This window comes from Medicago truncatula, chromosome 3, assembly GCF_003473485.1.
Source record: "Medicago truncatula cultivar Jemalong A17 chromosome 3, MtrunA17r5.0-ANR, whole genome shotgun sequence".
Lineage (NCBI taxonomy): Eukaryota > Viridiplantae > Streptophyta > Magnoliopsida > Fabales > Fabaceae > Medicago > Medicago truncatula.
Genome location: NC_053044.1, coordinates 52,338,116 through 52,354,516, shown reverse-complemented (window position 1 = coordinate 52,354,516; position 16,401 = coordinate 52,338,116). Strand labels below are relative to the sequence as shown.

General features: G+C 32.8%; 2 protein-coding genes across 3 annotated transcripts; both read left to right on the top strand.

The window, feature by feature from the left end:
* The first annotated feature begins 263 nt into the window (after nt 1-263).
* Nucleotides 264-3,104, top strand: LOC11426747 (protein POLAR LOCALIZATION DURING ASYMMETRIC DIVISION AND REDISTRIBUTION). The gene is made up of 3 exons (XM_003603250.4): nt 264-774; nt 1,416-1,876; nt 2,429-3,104. Exons 1-3 carry the CDS (start codon nt 411-413, stop codon nt 2,759-2,761), a joined length of 1,158 nt encoding a protein of 385 aa, XP_003603298.2. The 5' UTR covers nt 264-410; the 3' UTR covers nt 2,762-3,104.
* Nucleotides 3,105-6,392: 3,288 nt separating this feature from the next.
* Nucleotides 6,393-16,109, top strand: LOC11426746 (chorismate mutase 2). Of its 2 annotated transcripts, XM_003603248.4 has the most exons (5): nt 6,393-6,869; nt 8,779-8,862; nt 12,946-13,089; nt 15,392-15,484; nt 15,652-16,109. In XM_003603248.4, the coding sequence occupies exons 1-5, from the start codon at nt 6,594-6,596 to the stop codon at nt 15,877-15,879; spliced, it is 825 nt and encodes a 274-aa protein (XP_003603296.2). In that variant the 5' UTR covers nt 6,393-6,593; the 3' UTR covers nt 15,880-16,109. The 2 variants fall into 2 exon arrangements, with proteins under 2 accessions (XP_003603296.2, XP_024634190.1); XM_024778422.2 differs by lacking the exon at nt 8,779-8,862.
* Nucleotides 16,110-16,401: the final 292 nt, after the last annotated feature.

Sequence of the window (16,401 nt, the reverse complement as noted above, 5' to 3'; positions counted from 1 at the left end):
ATAAAAAAGGAAAATGTTAAATAGTGCCCCTCGGACACTAGTTAAGAACACAAAATTAAAAAAATTGTATTGAAAATTATAAAAAAGCAAGTATTTAACTTTTCAAAAATCAAAAAATTGTTGTTTCCAATAATTTTTTCTAAATTTAATATTTAACTTTCTTAATTAGTGTCCGGATAAGGGTTAACAAGACGTTATAAAAAAAATCTCTTTTTTCTTTATGAAAATAATGATATTTGCTGTCGAGACACTTTGCATATGAGTCAATAAGGGTAGGGTATAGTTGTTTAGGTAGGGAAGAAAGAACCAAAAAGTTCCCTCCAAAATCCAAAACCATGTCTCTTATCCTACACAAAACCTTTTGAAGTTGAATCCATCACTATCATCAATTCATCACACAATCGAATTTAATGCCCTTCGATTCATCCGTACGATCAATGAAGCGCCTCTTCTTTAAATCCCCAAATCCCATCACTCTCTCTCCCTTCCCCGATTCCCACTCCACCCACAACCGTCGTTTACGTGTCGCCGATATTCTTCTCGCCGACGAAGACGCCGCTGCCGCCGACTCCGTTGACTCTTCAATGAACGTTGTTAATCAAACGCCACCGCACCGTTCTTCTCGTTCTGCCAAATGCTATTCACCTCGGCGGCTCGTTGCTTGGTTGCTGGCGGCTATGAGGCCGATGAAGAAGCGCCGGATTCTGAAACACCGGGAGAAAATACCGTCATCTCCGATGACAAATGAATTGAAAGATAACGAAGAAGAATCGAGTGAGAATCTCTATCTGTCTGTAATCTGATTTTGATTAACTAATTTGTGAATTTCAGCTTCATTTGCTACCTAATTGGTAATTGCCACTGTTTATGCTTAATTGCTCTGTAATTAGTGTTACTGATCAAGTTTTGCGAGTTTTTTCATGATGATTAACTAATTTGAGAATCTTAAATTCAATTGATACTTAATTGTTTGCTTCTGCATATTCTTGATTACTGTGTAAGCTAAACCTAAGCCTGTATAATTATCTCAAATAATATAGTTCGTGTAAAATAATCCAATTCTTGAAATTTTTATTACACACATGATTCTATGTTTTGCTATCCTCTGTTAGTTACAGTTAATTTTGCTGTTTGTCAAGGTTAGTTTGTGAAACTCTCATTTCATAGAGTGAATCACTGAAATGATTTTATTTTTCATTCTGTCATCATCATATTCAATGAGTAGTAGGGGAATGCGATGAGTGTTTATCTCAAATTGAGATTCTCAATACTTTTTTCTAGTGAAATTATTTTGGAATTTTTCTAAAAAAAATGTGCTATCTATGTTTGTTTTCTTGTTTGTGATGAAAAGAAAAACTGTCTTACCCATTTATTGGGTTTGAAGTTAATTTTATAATGGTGCGGGTGTTATACAGGGCAGTTAGATTGGAACAATACGTCGTTTAAGCTAGGAGTTGGGTGTGGTTTGCTATATGTGATTGCAACAACTAAAAATGAGCTTAGCAAGATGGTTGAGTTGCGGAAAGAAATGGAAATAATCCTTCAAAACATGAAAGGGGAACTTCAAAGTAAAGATGTACTTGTTAAGTCATTGAAACAATGTGATGATGCTCTTGCCTTTTCCATCACTGATATTCAAGAAGTTTCTTGCTCTAGTAGTCACCCTTCAATTAATTCACAAAAGCCGTATGTTCAGCTAGAGTTGAAATGCAACACGGTTTGTGATCGTTTTCTAGAGTATGATATAAGTGAACAAGATGAATGTGCAGAAGAAATTAATGACCTTCAGGCAGAATTTGAATATGAGTTGCAACGGTTGCAGCTGTATTTGGATGCAGAAGATGCATTCGAAGACGCACCACAAGAAAGAGTTGAGGTAAATTGTTTCATGTTTGATTTCTCATGATTATATTTATTTCCTGAGTTTGATACGGGATGACCAACTTTAAAACTAGATGAGTAAACCAAGAAAGTGATGATTTTGCACCAGTTATATCTTAGCTAATATTTTCTCATATTTGTTGAGTCTTTAATGGATATATGTATTTAGAAGCAATATACAATCAGGGTGCTGTTATTATTTGCTACTTTTTTTATAATTTTCTACAAATAGCACCAGTTTCATAAAACTTTCAACTATTGATTCTGAAATAGTCTCTTCAATCAGTTGAAAGACAATATCCAGATGGGTTTTCACTGTTGTGCCCTTTTGGTGTCAAGAGGAGGGTACTTCTACAAAAGTGGCCACTCTTGAATTTTGACTGGCACAGGTTATGAAAATTATATTATTAATTTGTAATTATATGCTGATTTTCCGAATCCTTTGACTCTTTGTAAGTTGGCAGGAACTTAGTTGATTTTATATTTGTGTTTACTTTGTTATAGGTTATTATTACATTGTAGAATTGCTGAAAATGTGAATTGGCAGGTTGCTGTTAACGACTCCAGTTCAAAAAGCGAGAGTTCAAGTTTTGGCGAGATAATAATGGAGCCTCAAGAAGCAAGTTATGATATGTCATTTGGAGTCCCTCCGGTGGAACTGGAGAGAAGGTTACATGAACTACTTGAAACTAGGCTTCAAGAACGGATAGTAGAGCTGGAGTCTGCTTTAGAATATGCCACGCAAAAGCTCAATGAGAAGGAGATAAGGAGTTCTTGGTGGGAAGATTCTGCAAGACGTATCCCGGACCATGTTCCAGAAACCGCTCGGTTTACTTTCCCACTTGATCCTGAGGCTGCTTTAAAGTTAGTCAAGTTGTAGGATAGTTTTTTGAAAGTGTGAAGTTGATTAATGCGCCACGATATTGTTACCGGCAGTGCAGTACTGCGGTTTAGTGACCTGTGCTTCACTTTATAGATTCAAATTTTTTTATTTTTTGTTTAGTCTTTTGGTGTAAATGTTTTGTTTGGAGGACGTCTTCAATAGCTTTGGTTCATTGTTGGTGATAACCAATGAGAGAAAAGAAATTGAAGGGAGCCAAATGGCCCGTGTATGTACTCAATTTTAAGGTAATATAGATGTCAGTAAGCTACTAGTAAGCTGTATTGTGAAATTTCTCTGGATTTAGCAGTGAACACAAACTCAAGTTTTTGTTTTTGATTCATTGCAGCTATTTGTAGAAAATCATAGATTACATTCAGTTGAATTTCAATGACCTTCAAGTATCTTTTTTAAACAAATTAACTGTGGTATACATTTCTTCACTAATGTAGCGAGATTTCATTTCATTTTCTCCGTCATAATGAATGTTATTGATTTGAGATGTGCAGTTATTGTTGCTCAATTTGATAGGTGTTTTTTTTGTTGGTATAAAATCTGAGCATATACTACAATAATACTAATTCTTATGCGTGTACTTGGAGGAAATAGGATCATATGTGTAGATTTTTATGGTTTTGGATCCACGAAAAGCACAGTGACACACATTAGTTATTCTTGATCATCAATTTGAGATCCATTAGTTCATACTACACTTTCCCTAAATTATATTCCCCCAACTAAAATGAAAACCCATTTTCTACATGATCCGGGTATGGCAATAAAGAGCATTGCTATTTATCTAGAGAGATTTTATCAAGAATTAATCAAAAAAATGTTTCAGCAAGTTAAATTTGTTATTTGTCGAAAATCAATGGAAATAATGGTGTGTAATTAAGAAAAGATGTTAGCAAATAGACTGCCTTGAAATTCTTGATATAGTTTGTTGTTGTAACTATCATTTCCCGACAATAAATATGGGTATCAGAGTGACCGGTGCGTTTCAAAATTTTATTTAATTCATATTATTAACAAAATGCTTCAGATTCACGTGAACTTCACCAACAAAATGCATAAGTAACCATAAAAGCTACTTGCGAGATGGTTAGTTGATTCGTTCATTATGGTGTGGGGACCACACAATGAAGCAAAGCAAAACTAGCTTGTTCTTTGCCGCTGCATGCTACGGTGGTGACAATAAATCTCCTGCGTGGGCACTACGCTTCTTATGCCTTTGAAAACCTCTAGAGCTTCATTAGCCTTAAGCCCATTCCAATGGCCACAACGAGTAATCCCTCCGTCCCAAATTATATGTTATTTTGAAGAAAAAAAAATTCCTAAATTATATGTCACTTTATAATATTAATGAAAAATGTTAATTTGCTCATTATATCCTTAACTATTTATTACTCTTCATCTTTCAATTCTTTCATTTATCTTTCTCATATCATTTATTAAGGACAATTTCGTAAAAACAACTCATAATATCTATTTCTCACACAATATTAATTACATTTCTTAATATGTATAAAATGTTCAAAACGTCATACAATTTGGGACGGAGGGAGTAAATTCTTACCATCTTGTGTCCAATAATACTTTGAAGATTTTTAATTTTTTTAAGAAGTCAAATTAACCCATTGAAATTGATACAGGAGGATCAAACTTACTCAAGACCTCGAGAGAATGATACTTCAAAATCTCAAGTCAACATTGTTAGAACAACCCAAATGGGTTAATACTTTGAATGTTATTTCAATAACTAAAATTTGACGACTTATGTCATGTAAGTGCAGCTCGACCGATAGTTCCATGGATATTGATTTGCAAGGGTTGAAGTTCAAAACTCAAATTTCTCATTTCTCCATACTTACAATGTGCGAGTCTAATCATCAAGCTACTTAACCAAAAAGTTGACAACATATTTTTTATTTTTTGGTATAAGCCGAGATCTAAGTCCAAAAAGAAAAAACAATTACAACAAAATCAAACATTGTAGACACACTCATACAATCATCACATAAAACCTTAGACACTCTTGAAGAAGGGTGTTATAGATTTGTAATTTTTTTGTCACTTGTTTGCCTGTAATTTCGATAGGCTCAATTAATGCAGTCAATGAGAGTTGACCTTTGTTCTTTTAAAAATTAAAAATGTTATCTCTAGCATGAAGTTTTCGACACGATCTAGGACTTGGCATTTAGAAGAGTTTAAGAGCTTTGAAGTTCGACAAGAGGTGATTCACTGAGAGGTTTAGTCGAAGTCAAGCAGTTGATGTCGAGGGGGAAAAGAATTCAAATTCAAAAGCAACAATTTCTCATGAAGATGTGGGGGACAAATAGTTTTCGATGGAATGAGTGCATCTCGTGGCAGTTTAGCTTTTTACGATTATTTCTTCTATGTATAAATAATAGTTTTTCATAGAAAAATCATGTCACAAATCATTTATAGAATTATAGCACTCGAAGCACCGACGTCTAGAGAAAAGAGTCATACATAATGTATGTAAACTGGTTTGTCGAACCACCTTTACATTTAAATGCAATGAAATTTACATTTCTTTAAGTTTATGTTTTTGAACTTTTAAGCTTTTTTACTTGCATTTTTCTTTACGTCTTTTCCGTTGAGAAATGTTTCCTTTTATACAAAAACTCGTTGTATTCATAAAGCAACGTATGAATATGATAAACACTCACACATTTTTTGGAAAAAGATTGCACATCATGTCCTAAAATTTCTAGTTTGATCCTGCTTGTAATAATAAAAATTAGCCGTGTAGTTTACCAAAAACACCGGTAAACACACCTATATTATCCATGTTGGCAACAGCCGCACACCTGCTAACTTCTCGGTGGTACACATATGTGACAACTTATTTAGCGCTCTACCAATGCACACCACATAAAACTATTGTTGGACAACAAAATCCTACTAACATTTCTCTAATACTCCCTCCGTTTTAAAATATAAGCAAAATTCACTTTTTAGATTCATCCATTTAATGATGTATGTGGTCTAATATGGACCACATACATCATTTAAATAAATGAACCTAAAAAGTGAATGAACCTAAAAAGTGAATTTTGCTTATATTTTAAAACGGAGGGAGTACATCACGTTCATGTGATCCCTACTATAGGTAAAAAAATAAACAATTTTTCATTAATTCTTTTTTTGGTACAATCGATTAATTTAATATATGATATATTTGAACTATATTATATATGGGATATGTCGGTTATTCAATAAATCTAAAAAATTAATTTTTGTTTATAATTACAATAGCGACCAAATGTACATACTATTAATAATATTTTTGATTTTTTTAATAGTTGGAAGATATCCCTCTTGTCCCATACGTGTTATTATTGATTTTTTGTGGTTCCCAAAGTACTTCCTCATGTTCAATTAAGTGTCTGGTTGGTTATGCGGTAACGAAAATTTATTACGAGTAAATTGATTTAGTATAATTAATTCCTATAAACGATGAGTTAAATATAAAATGGTTTGTATTTGGATATATTGAACAATCAAATGTAAAATAAATCGTATAAGTCAACTCAACGACTGCAAATCTGAGCTCTAATAGAATCAATTCTACCATAAATAAAAAATAAGTGAAGGAAATATGCCGAATACTTTTCAGATACCGAAGAAAAAGAAGAAAAAAAATAGGAGTAATGTTTGTGCGGCCAAAACGGCCCGTGATTAATTCACCATGCCTCTTGATAAAGAAAGGCGTACATACATACATACGCCAGACCTTAATTGACATTACTTTCCAACCATTTCTGTTTCAGCTTGCAGAAATTGTTGTGTCAACAACAGTAACCACATGATGAAGCTTCGATTTATGGCTGTGGTTGTTATGCTGTTAAGTTGTACGGAGAGACACAAATCAACTGCAAAGGGTTCAGAGAATGAATACACAGTTGAATCAGTGAGAGCATCTTTAATTAGACAAGAGGATACAATCATATTTAGTGTGATTGAGAGAGCAAGATTCCCACTTAATTCTCCCACCTACCATCAACATTATGCTTCCATTCCTCACTTTTCTGGCTCCTTGCTCGATGTCGTTCTTGACTATACAGAAGCCATTCAAGCCAAGGTAGTTGCTACTTCCTACCTTGCTTAATTACAGATATTATTTATTTCCTCTCATATTTGAACCGGTAATTTTTTATGATAACAATTTGTATTAGAATTTATTGGCCTTCACTTGTGTGTTTTTGGTGATTGTTCTAATGACCACATCTTCCTACTCTTTTTTTCTTATCCTCTGGTCCTTTTTTTGGTAAGGTTGAACAACATGAAGAACTTATTTAGAGCAATTATCTGTGTTTTTTTTTTCTTTTTTTTACCTATGCATGTGTATGTGTATGTTTTTTTTTGTCAAATAGCCGGAATTCAACTTTTTTTTTAAGGTGAATAAGTTGGTATTTGAGGTTCGAACTCCGACCCCTATATATAACAATGCATGTTCTTGTCAACTGAGCTAAGTTCACGGGGAACTGTATGTATTTTTCTTCCGCCCTTTACACGGTTAACAAAAGAATGATCAAGAATCTTAATTTTATATTTATGGAACTCAGTAGTGATGGTCTAGTCCTTTAACTTGTTTGGGTATAGGCTAATGTTTGTTTTGCTGGGTTCCTTGTATTATCTGTTCTCTTTGTATACTTTTGGTAGTCTCTAAGTCACATCTTTTGCTTTATTGATTGCTTTGTGATTTTAATATATCATTTTGACTTGTTCAAAAAAAACAAAAATATTAATTTTAATGGTAAAATATATATCATTTGCTAAAACACTCTTATTAATTATAGTTAATTAAATAGTTATAGATTATTAAAATGCACTAAGTAAGAGTATGGTAGTGAAAAAAATAATAAATAATCTAATGATATTTCAAAAGGGACAAATAAAATGTGTATGCGTGTTTAGATCCTTAAAAACTGTGTTGTCTTCCACATGTAAGCGCTTACCTTTTTATTTTTTCTACATAATACATACGCAACAATAAAGAATGTGTCTTCTCAAAAAAATAAAAAAATAAAGAATGTTTTTTATTACATAGGAGTGTTATTTGAACATTCATTTGGGGTGACAATTTATGTAACAACCACAATTTATAAAGAAAAAAAAATAGTATTTACACGAAAACCAAAGCAATAGAAAGATAAAATAAAAAAATAATGTGAGTATGAGAGAAAAAATTGTCAAAAAATGAATGTTTAAATATCATTTCTCCTTATTATATTAGATAAGTTGAACCAACAATTTAGTCCTTACATTCGAATTAATGAAAGAGAAATGGTGATCAGTGCTCTAAGTCTAAGGACATTTTTTTAAGAATCTTAACTTAATTGAGGGGTGTTTTTCCTTTTAAGGTGAGTAGTGACGACGGATGACATTGGATATTGTTTTTACCGTAATCGTTTTTGTAAAGGAGTCTCTTTTAGGTGGTGACATGTATTTTGGTGGGTGTTGTCTTCAGGGGTGTTTTTAAAGTGTTTATTTTCGGATGTTCCTCTTATATACGGCATCGTTTGTTTGTATTCTCAGTTTCATCTGTCTTTGTTCGTCTTGAGCAGGGATCTAGTTGTTTAATAAAATTTATTGTCAAAAAAAAATACTGTAGTAAATTTTTGTGTAAATTACTAAACTTTGCGTGAAGTGAAAATTGAAATGTTTGACAGTAATTTTTAAATAAGATTATTCGAAGAGTACTTTTAAAAGACTCGTGAGCATGACCACGTAATGAAATTAACAAAATTTTCAAAATTAAAATGTCCTTGATTTTGATTCAATTTTGAAAAACAAAATTGAGCAAAGATTTATATTAGAAAATATTTTCGATTTTAAAAATCGTCACAATATTACAACTTAATTTTTTCGTACAACAACTTAATTTAGTGACACCTAAAATTTTTATATTCAATAAACTGGTGATTTACTTTATTATATCTACGTCAATAAGTTATTTATGTTGATTGCTTTGAAATATTATTTGTTAGTCAGGAAGATACATCAACCCAGAAGAAAATCCTTATAAAGGAATTTTACCACCCTCAATTGTGCCACATTACAACTTCTCACAGGTAGTTCACTAAAACTCTTGTGTGATTTGATATTCTAGGGCTATCTTCTGAACACTCGTTGCTGAAACAAAAAAAACATTTTGTATTAAAAATATTATCTTCTTAAAAACATTTTGTATTAAAAAAATTTAGCCCCCCAATAGAAAATATTTATGGGAATAAAACAATTTTCATTTCTAATGATTTTATATCAATGGAAGATGTTGGAGAAAAGGGACCTCCATGAAGAGGAAAATAAAAGAAAATTGTTGTTGACACATCTTGTTAGGCTAAGAAACACGAGTAAATACGTAAATGCCTTCTCGACAGTTAACTGTCGAGGAATTAAAAACCGGCTGCAGTTAACTGCCGAAGATTTTCTCGACACTTAATTATCGAGGATTTCCTCGACACTTAATTACCGAGGATTTCCTTGTCAGTAAACTGCCGAAGCGTCCCGAAGCCAAGGCAGAGGCAGTAGCTTCATTTCCTGAACCTCTAATGTGTTTCAAACACAAAACACAACATATGTACCAGTTTTTTTTTATGCATAATGGTTCAAATCACAAAACAAATATTGGCGCAAATGCACAACTTAATTAAACCAACATTTTTATACCATTAAACAAAGTAAAATATCCCATGAAATGAAAAGTAATGTCATCAAAATACGAATATTATACAAACCAATGTCATCAAAATACCAAAACTAAAAAACAAGTAATAAAAAACGAACTATTGCTGGTCTTGGTCCTGATGATGCTGCTGGTGCCTCCTCCTCAGCCTCTGGCCTTGCCTTCTGACCAATATCGACGCGATCTGCTCTCTAACATGGCTCATGGCCTGAAACCATTGCTGAGGGCTCATGACCTCCTTCTGGCTCATCTGTGCATCAGCGTAGGCAACAACGCCGCTAACCATGTCATAGGTATCAGGCGAGCTTCTCGCCTCGTACCGCTCCCACTGCTCAGCAATGATCTTCTCCTCATTTGGAGGCCTCGTAATATCTCCTGGAAGAAGTGGCAAAATCTGAGGGTGAGACACAACGGTGTACCATCGTACATAGCCATCTGCCATACGCCATGCCTGCTCTCATGCATGCTCACTCCAATCGGCCGCCTTAAGCGTGTGAGTGCGGAAGTCGACGAAAGTCTGCACAATCTCAGCCGATGACAGCTCTACAACATCCGACGGATGTCTAGGGACGGTCTGGACGTATCCGTACTGCCTCAAAACCCTCTCGGGCAAGTGACGGTACACCTTACGAACACTGCATATAATCCAGCCTGAATACCAGAATACCTCCTCGAATACCTCCTTAGAAAAGTGCGCCAAAAACCATGTCTGCTCAAACCAAACAAATCACATTTATAAAATTATTACGCATGGAAAATATAACAAAAAAATAATAGTTAACAAAAAAAATAAAAGTTAACAAAAAAATAAAATATAAGTTTTCTTACAGTGAGCAGTGTCACGCTTCCCCCAATCTGCCTGTCTCCAGGTAAACAGCCCTCAGCTAACTCGCTGTATAGGTATGCAAGTGTCATCCCTCCCCACAAATAATTACGCATCCCCGCGTAGCCGTCCTCCATGGTCGTAAGATAGATCAACTCGATGCGTTTGTAGCTTCTATCCCAAAACAACAAGCATCCAACCAAGTAGAGAAGGTAACACCTCACACAATAAATCCTAACCCCCTCCAACTACTCCAGCTCCTCTGGATCCGCCAAAATGTTAGCCCTACCAAGGTTAGTCGTATATAAGTCCTTCAGCTTTGGATAACTAATGTACCCACCATACTCTTTATTGCAAATTTTCTCTGCCTCCTTCTTCGACGCATCCAAGTGCCTCACCAGTAGTGTCTCTCCCTCATGTCTCAACATCTTTTTTCAGTGGCCCAACATCCGCCCTTCAATCTGAGGATGCATAAGACATGCGACATCCTCCAAAGTCACGGTCATCTCCTCCATGGGCATGCAAAATGTGCTAGTCTTGGGATGCCACCTCTTGCATAGAGTCATCAACAAAGCATGAGGCACAGTGGCGTAGCCCAGGAAAACCAAATCATGTAACCCGCTCTCCCTAAGCGGACCCCAAAACCAATCTTGATTCCCGTTTGGACGTCCGAGACTTAAAATCTTAGCCCCATGATTAATTCGGTTTTATATAACGCTTCTTATGACACTGAAATAATAGAAAAATAAACATAGTTTAAACAATGTAAACATTTAAGTAATCAAAATAAAACTTAACAAATGCAAAAATAAAAATCAAAAATTTAAATTGCCGCACATATTTTCAATTTAAGACATAACCCATGTAAAACTTAAAAAAAACACATAACAAAAACAATTTAAATCATAATTAAACATAAAGAAAACAATAAAAGTTGAAATAAACAAAATATAAAGAAAATAATTAAACATAAAGAAAAGAATTAAAAAAAAAACACATATAAAAGTTGATATAATAATTAAACAAACACACATATAAAGAAAATAATTAAACATAAAGAAAAAACATTTAAAAAAATTACACTTACGTTATCTGAATTATACCAAAGCGGCAATGCCACATGATTGACATAAGAGTTCAGCAGAGATATATTTTCCTGTCCTCCAACAAAGGGAGGGTCCACAGGTAACACCTCCGGGGCAGCCGCTGCTGCAATGTTATCATCGTCTAGTTCATGCTGCTGCTGCTCTGGTATATGATCCTGGTCATACCCACCATCAGTCACATCGTGGTGTACCTGATCCTGATAATTCAGGTACTCCACCTCAGACTGGTCAACAAGCAGTGACGGGTTAACAACATGTGACTCGTCAGACTGTGTAGCCTGAGAAGTCCCTGAACCATCTCTCCTCCGACCTCTTCCCCTCTTTGGGTCATCGCACGCCTACCACCAATCATCTTAGATGGATCAATGGGATCCTGATCGGCCATATCTACACAAAAAATTAAAAAATTAACATCATTTCCATAACCTAATCAAACACATTAAACCTAAATTAAACATAAACATAATCAAACACATTAAAAGTAAAGCAATGAACATCATTTCCATAACCTAAAATAATTCAATATAATCATCATTACAATAAAATTTATGTCCATCATTTCCATAATAACCTAAACTGCATTCAATAATTAACATACACTTAATCATTTCTATACACTTAATCATTTGTGTCCATCATAATTCTCATAACCTAAACTAACTAAAAAATCAATATACACTTAACCAAACTATAATTAACATCATTTCCATAACCTAAACTAACTAAATAATCAATATAATTTTCATTGAGGCCTTTGATCAAACACTTTGTGTGCAAAGTATAAAACATATTCAAATTATGTTCATTTACCACCATTCAAAGTCACATTATGATTTAAACAACATAGGCAACAACTACATTCATTTATCAATTCATAAACTACACATGCAATCATCAAATTGTCAATTTTAAAATCAACCCTAACCACATGCAAACTACTCTAATTTTTTATTTTTATTTTTAAATAAACTTAAACAAACTAACATTATCATTAAAATGATTGATACAACTTACTTGTGATAATGTGCAGTTGATTTGCTTGCAATTCGTGAAAATGACTTTGGTGAAGATTGGAAAGAATTTGAGAAGTTTGGAGAAGTTTTGAAACTGATATGTGTTTCTGCTTCTGTTTATGTTCAGCACGCGTTGGCAGTTAACTACCGAGATTTTCCTCGGCAGTTAACTGCAGCCGGATTTTTAATTCCTCGGCAGTAACTGCCGAGGGGGCATTTACGTATTTTACTTGTGTGCCTCAGTCTTATGAAATATGTGAACAGTAATTTTCAAAATAAAATTATGTAATTACCTCGATTACAAATAATTCTAAGGAGTTTCATAAGTATAAACCAAACACTTATGATCTAATCAATACAAGATAATAAAATTACAAATGTTTTTTTTAATAAATAAAATTACATATGTTATGTTTCATAAAATTTATTCGTGGAAATAAATATCTCATTTCTCAACCATGAAACAACTCCTCCTAAGTATTTTAGACACTGGGAAAATAAGGATCTCTTTTGAACTCTGTGTTTAGTTTTTGCATACTGCAGCCTCTTCGATTAACACAAACAAGAACATAAGGAAAGTGTATTTCCATGAGATGCTTCCGCTTTTTGTTGCTTTCGGGGATGATGGCAACTATGCACAAACTGCAGCTAGTGATCTTTCAATTCTGCAGGTAAAATTTTCGGTCCAAGTCCTTTTAGAAATTAGGAGTACTGTATGATCCCTCAGTTCTTCTTATTTATATACACATCTAATCTAATGTTGAATTTTCGTATTCTAAGATGATTTATATATATTTTAAGACAAGTTAATAATTTTAATTAATATATATCACATTTTTAAATAATAATGTAGTAATAATAATCTTATCTAGAAATTTGTAAATTATCTCGGACAACAAAAATTCATAAATAATTTTATAATTAGGGATAAAGAGAGTAGATTTTACTTGACAAAAACAATACTACTACCTCCGTCCATAATTATAAGATTCTTTTGAGAAATTTTTTTGTCCCTTTTTATAAGACTGCTTTGCTATTTTCAACTACATTAATTATTTCTTTACATACATGCCCCTGTTTATCATACATCTTTTTCTTCAATTAGCAATAAATAACATGTTGAAAACATAAACCAACTCTCTCTCTTAAAGGATAAAATTGTAAAAACAATAATACTTACAAACATATTTAATACAAATATCCACTATCTTAATTCCCGTTATTTTTTCAAAAGGGTCCTATATGATTAATTTAGATGCATTTTGAGAAGTTATATGATTAATTTAGATGAGACAAGAAATCAACAAATCAATGTTTTTTGAATGACAATTTGAATTTGAACCTCAATATTTTTACAAAAGATAAAAATCAACATTAAAACCAAATCGATAAATCTTAAATCGTTGACCATCGACGTGCTTATTGTTTAAATATGTGAAATTGTGATAACAAGCAATTAAAATTTGATCTACGGTAGACATATGATCTACGGTTGATTAGCCCTTGAATATTTATCTGAAATATCAAAGATTATTAATGTGCCATTTAAAAATAAAAGAACACTAAATTGTGTGAGCTCTAGCCACTAGACTATTTGACAAAAAAATAAAATAAATAAAAGAACACATTAGAGTAAATTAAAATTAAAATAAAAGAACACGGTTCTCTTCCTCTTGGTGATTGAGATTGTAACTTGATTGGCAATAGTCTCATAAAAATGAGGAAAAACAAATGCTATGAGTTAAGTATTGAATAAGGTATTTTTAGGTTCCGATTTCTCTAAAGTAAACAACTCATAACAAATTAAATGTAGATATTATAGGTACATCATAACAAATTAATAAGGGATTGCTAAGACCATATACAATGGTTGAAAATTTTCAACAACCTTCAACATCCACTTTTTCAATTCCCAACACATTATTTTCTCTCTCTTAATTTAACATCCATTCAATTTTTACCTCTCCAATGGTTTTTTCATTCAACACTCTACCCCACCACCTTTTATTTCTTATTCTTATTTAATTTTATAATTTTGTTTTTATAATTATATAAAATTACAATTAGCAATTATAATTAAATTAAAATAAATATACACTTAACATTTTTTTTTTTGTAAAAACAAAATTTATTTAAAATTGATAATTGATTTGGATTTTGAGGATACACTCCACAAAATTTATTCTTAAAATTGATTTGGATTTTGAGGATGTTGGTTGGGAAATTGATTTGGGTTTTGAAGGTGTTGGTTGGGAATTGATTTAGGTGTTGATAATTGTTGGGATTTTGGTAGCTAAATGGGTAATCAGAAGAATTTTGGGTGTTGAATTGATTATTATTGGAATCCATTTCACTAAACAAAGACTAAAACTTCAAAAGAAATGCTTTTAATAAGATTAAGAGAGTGAAAAACTTGGTTTTTTTTCTGTGTCCAAATCAAATGATCAAAGTCTCTATTTGTAGAGAAAAAAAAATCACGAATTTTGGTAAAAAATAAATAAATAAAATTATTTGCAATGAAATAATCGAGTCCAAATTATTAAGAAGATAAAAATCCAAGCAGCCAATCGTGAAGCAACACGTGTCACTGCTTTATCGACAACTCATTCTCTCTCCGCGTTTTCCTGCAAGCGACGCGCGTTGTCGGCGTGTGTCTCACACGCGCCCAACTTGGCAAATAAAAATGCGACGCGTGGCCCCTACGGTCAGACTTTCAACATGTTTAAACCTTTCATCACCTCTCTCCTCTTCTCTAATTTTCAATAACCCTCTCCAATGATTTCAATAGGTTGAAAATGGCATTCAATAAGCCATTGTAGATGGTCTTTAAGACAAAATTAAAAACTTTTAAAACAATGTTTATAACAACTTTTTTTATTTTATTTAAACTTAAGCAAGAAAAAAAGGACAATCTTTAGAAGGACAAGTGTGACTTTAGCAAATGTATCCTTATTCTATAAAATATATTCACAGGCCATCTCTAGAAGGATTCATTATGGAAAGTTTGTAGCTGAGGCGAAGTTTAGAGAATCTCCTCGTGACTATGAGCCTTTAATTCGTGCCAAGGTATACAGTGATACTCCTATTGTTTATAAGAAAAATAACAAATATAAATATTTTTGCAGCATTTCTAGTCATTGTTCTACTATCGTTCTTTAAATGCAAAACTTGGTTTTTTATGTTGTTACTACGTTTGTGTAAAAATTGAAACGGTAAATGGTTTGTTTTTGCAGGACAGAAAAGCACTACTGAAATTGTTGACATCGAAGAATGTAGAAGAGATAGTTGTGAAGAGGGTTGAAAAGAAGGCCATGGTGTTTGGTCAAGAAGTGAGCCTTGATCATGATGTCAAGGGAAATTACAAGGTTGATCCAGCAATAGTTTCTCGACTATACAAGAAATGGATAATACCCATGACAAAAAATGTTGAACTTGAGTACTTACTGCGTCGTCTCGATTGAATTCATTTAATACCATTAATAGAAGTATTAATTGAAGAACAATACGATGATTCATTATTCAAATGATCGATCAAATTCTTAAGCATCTCCAGATAGTACACAATCAAGATACTTGCGTGTATATTATTTGAAGAAGGAAAACTATAAGGATCAGTACTTCAAATTGCTTCTACTTTTTTAGTGTAGACGTTTTTATTCTTTAATGACAAATTATTTTGGAAATTAAATTAGTCCCGTATGTTTCTTTCAATTGATTATGTCTAAAGACTTGACTAATAAGATAATTTTTAACCTTTTTTTTATTTTTAAGCAAAGGATGTTTAATCATATATCATTATCAATTACATACAAGGATGTAATAATCATGTGTAGCATGTTTGTATAAATGTTTTGCCAACTCGCATTAGAATTCATGAGCGAGTTGAGTGTCCACCGATTTATGCTTGTTATGAAGGTTATGAAGAGGAGGTGTGTGAGCTTTTCTCTCTGCAATCAAATGAGTTTAAATGGATGCTGCTGATT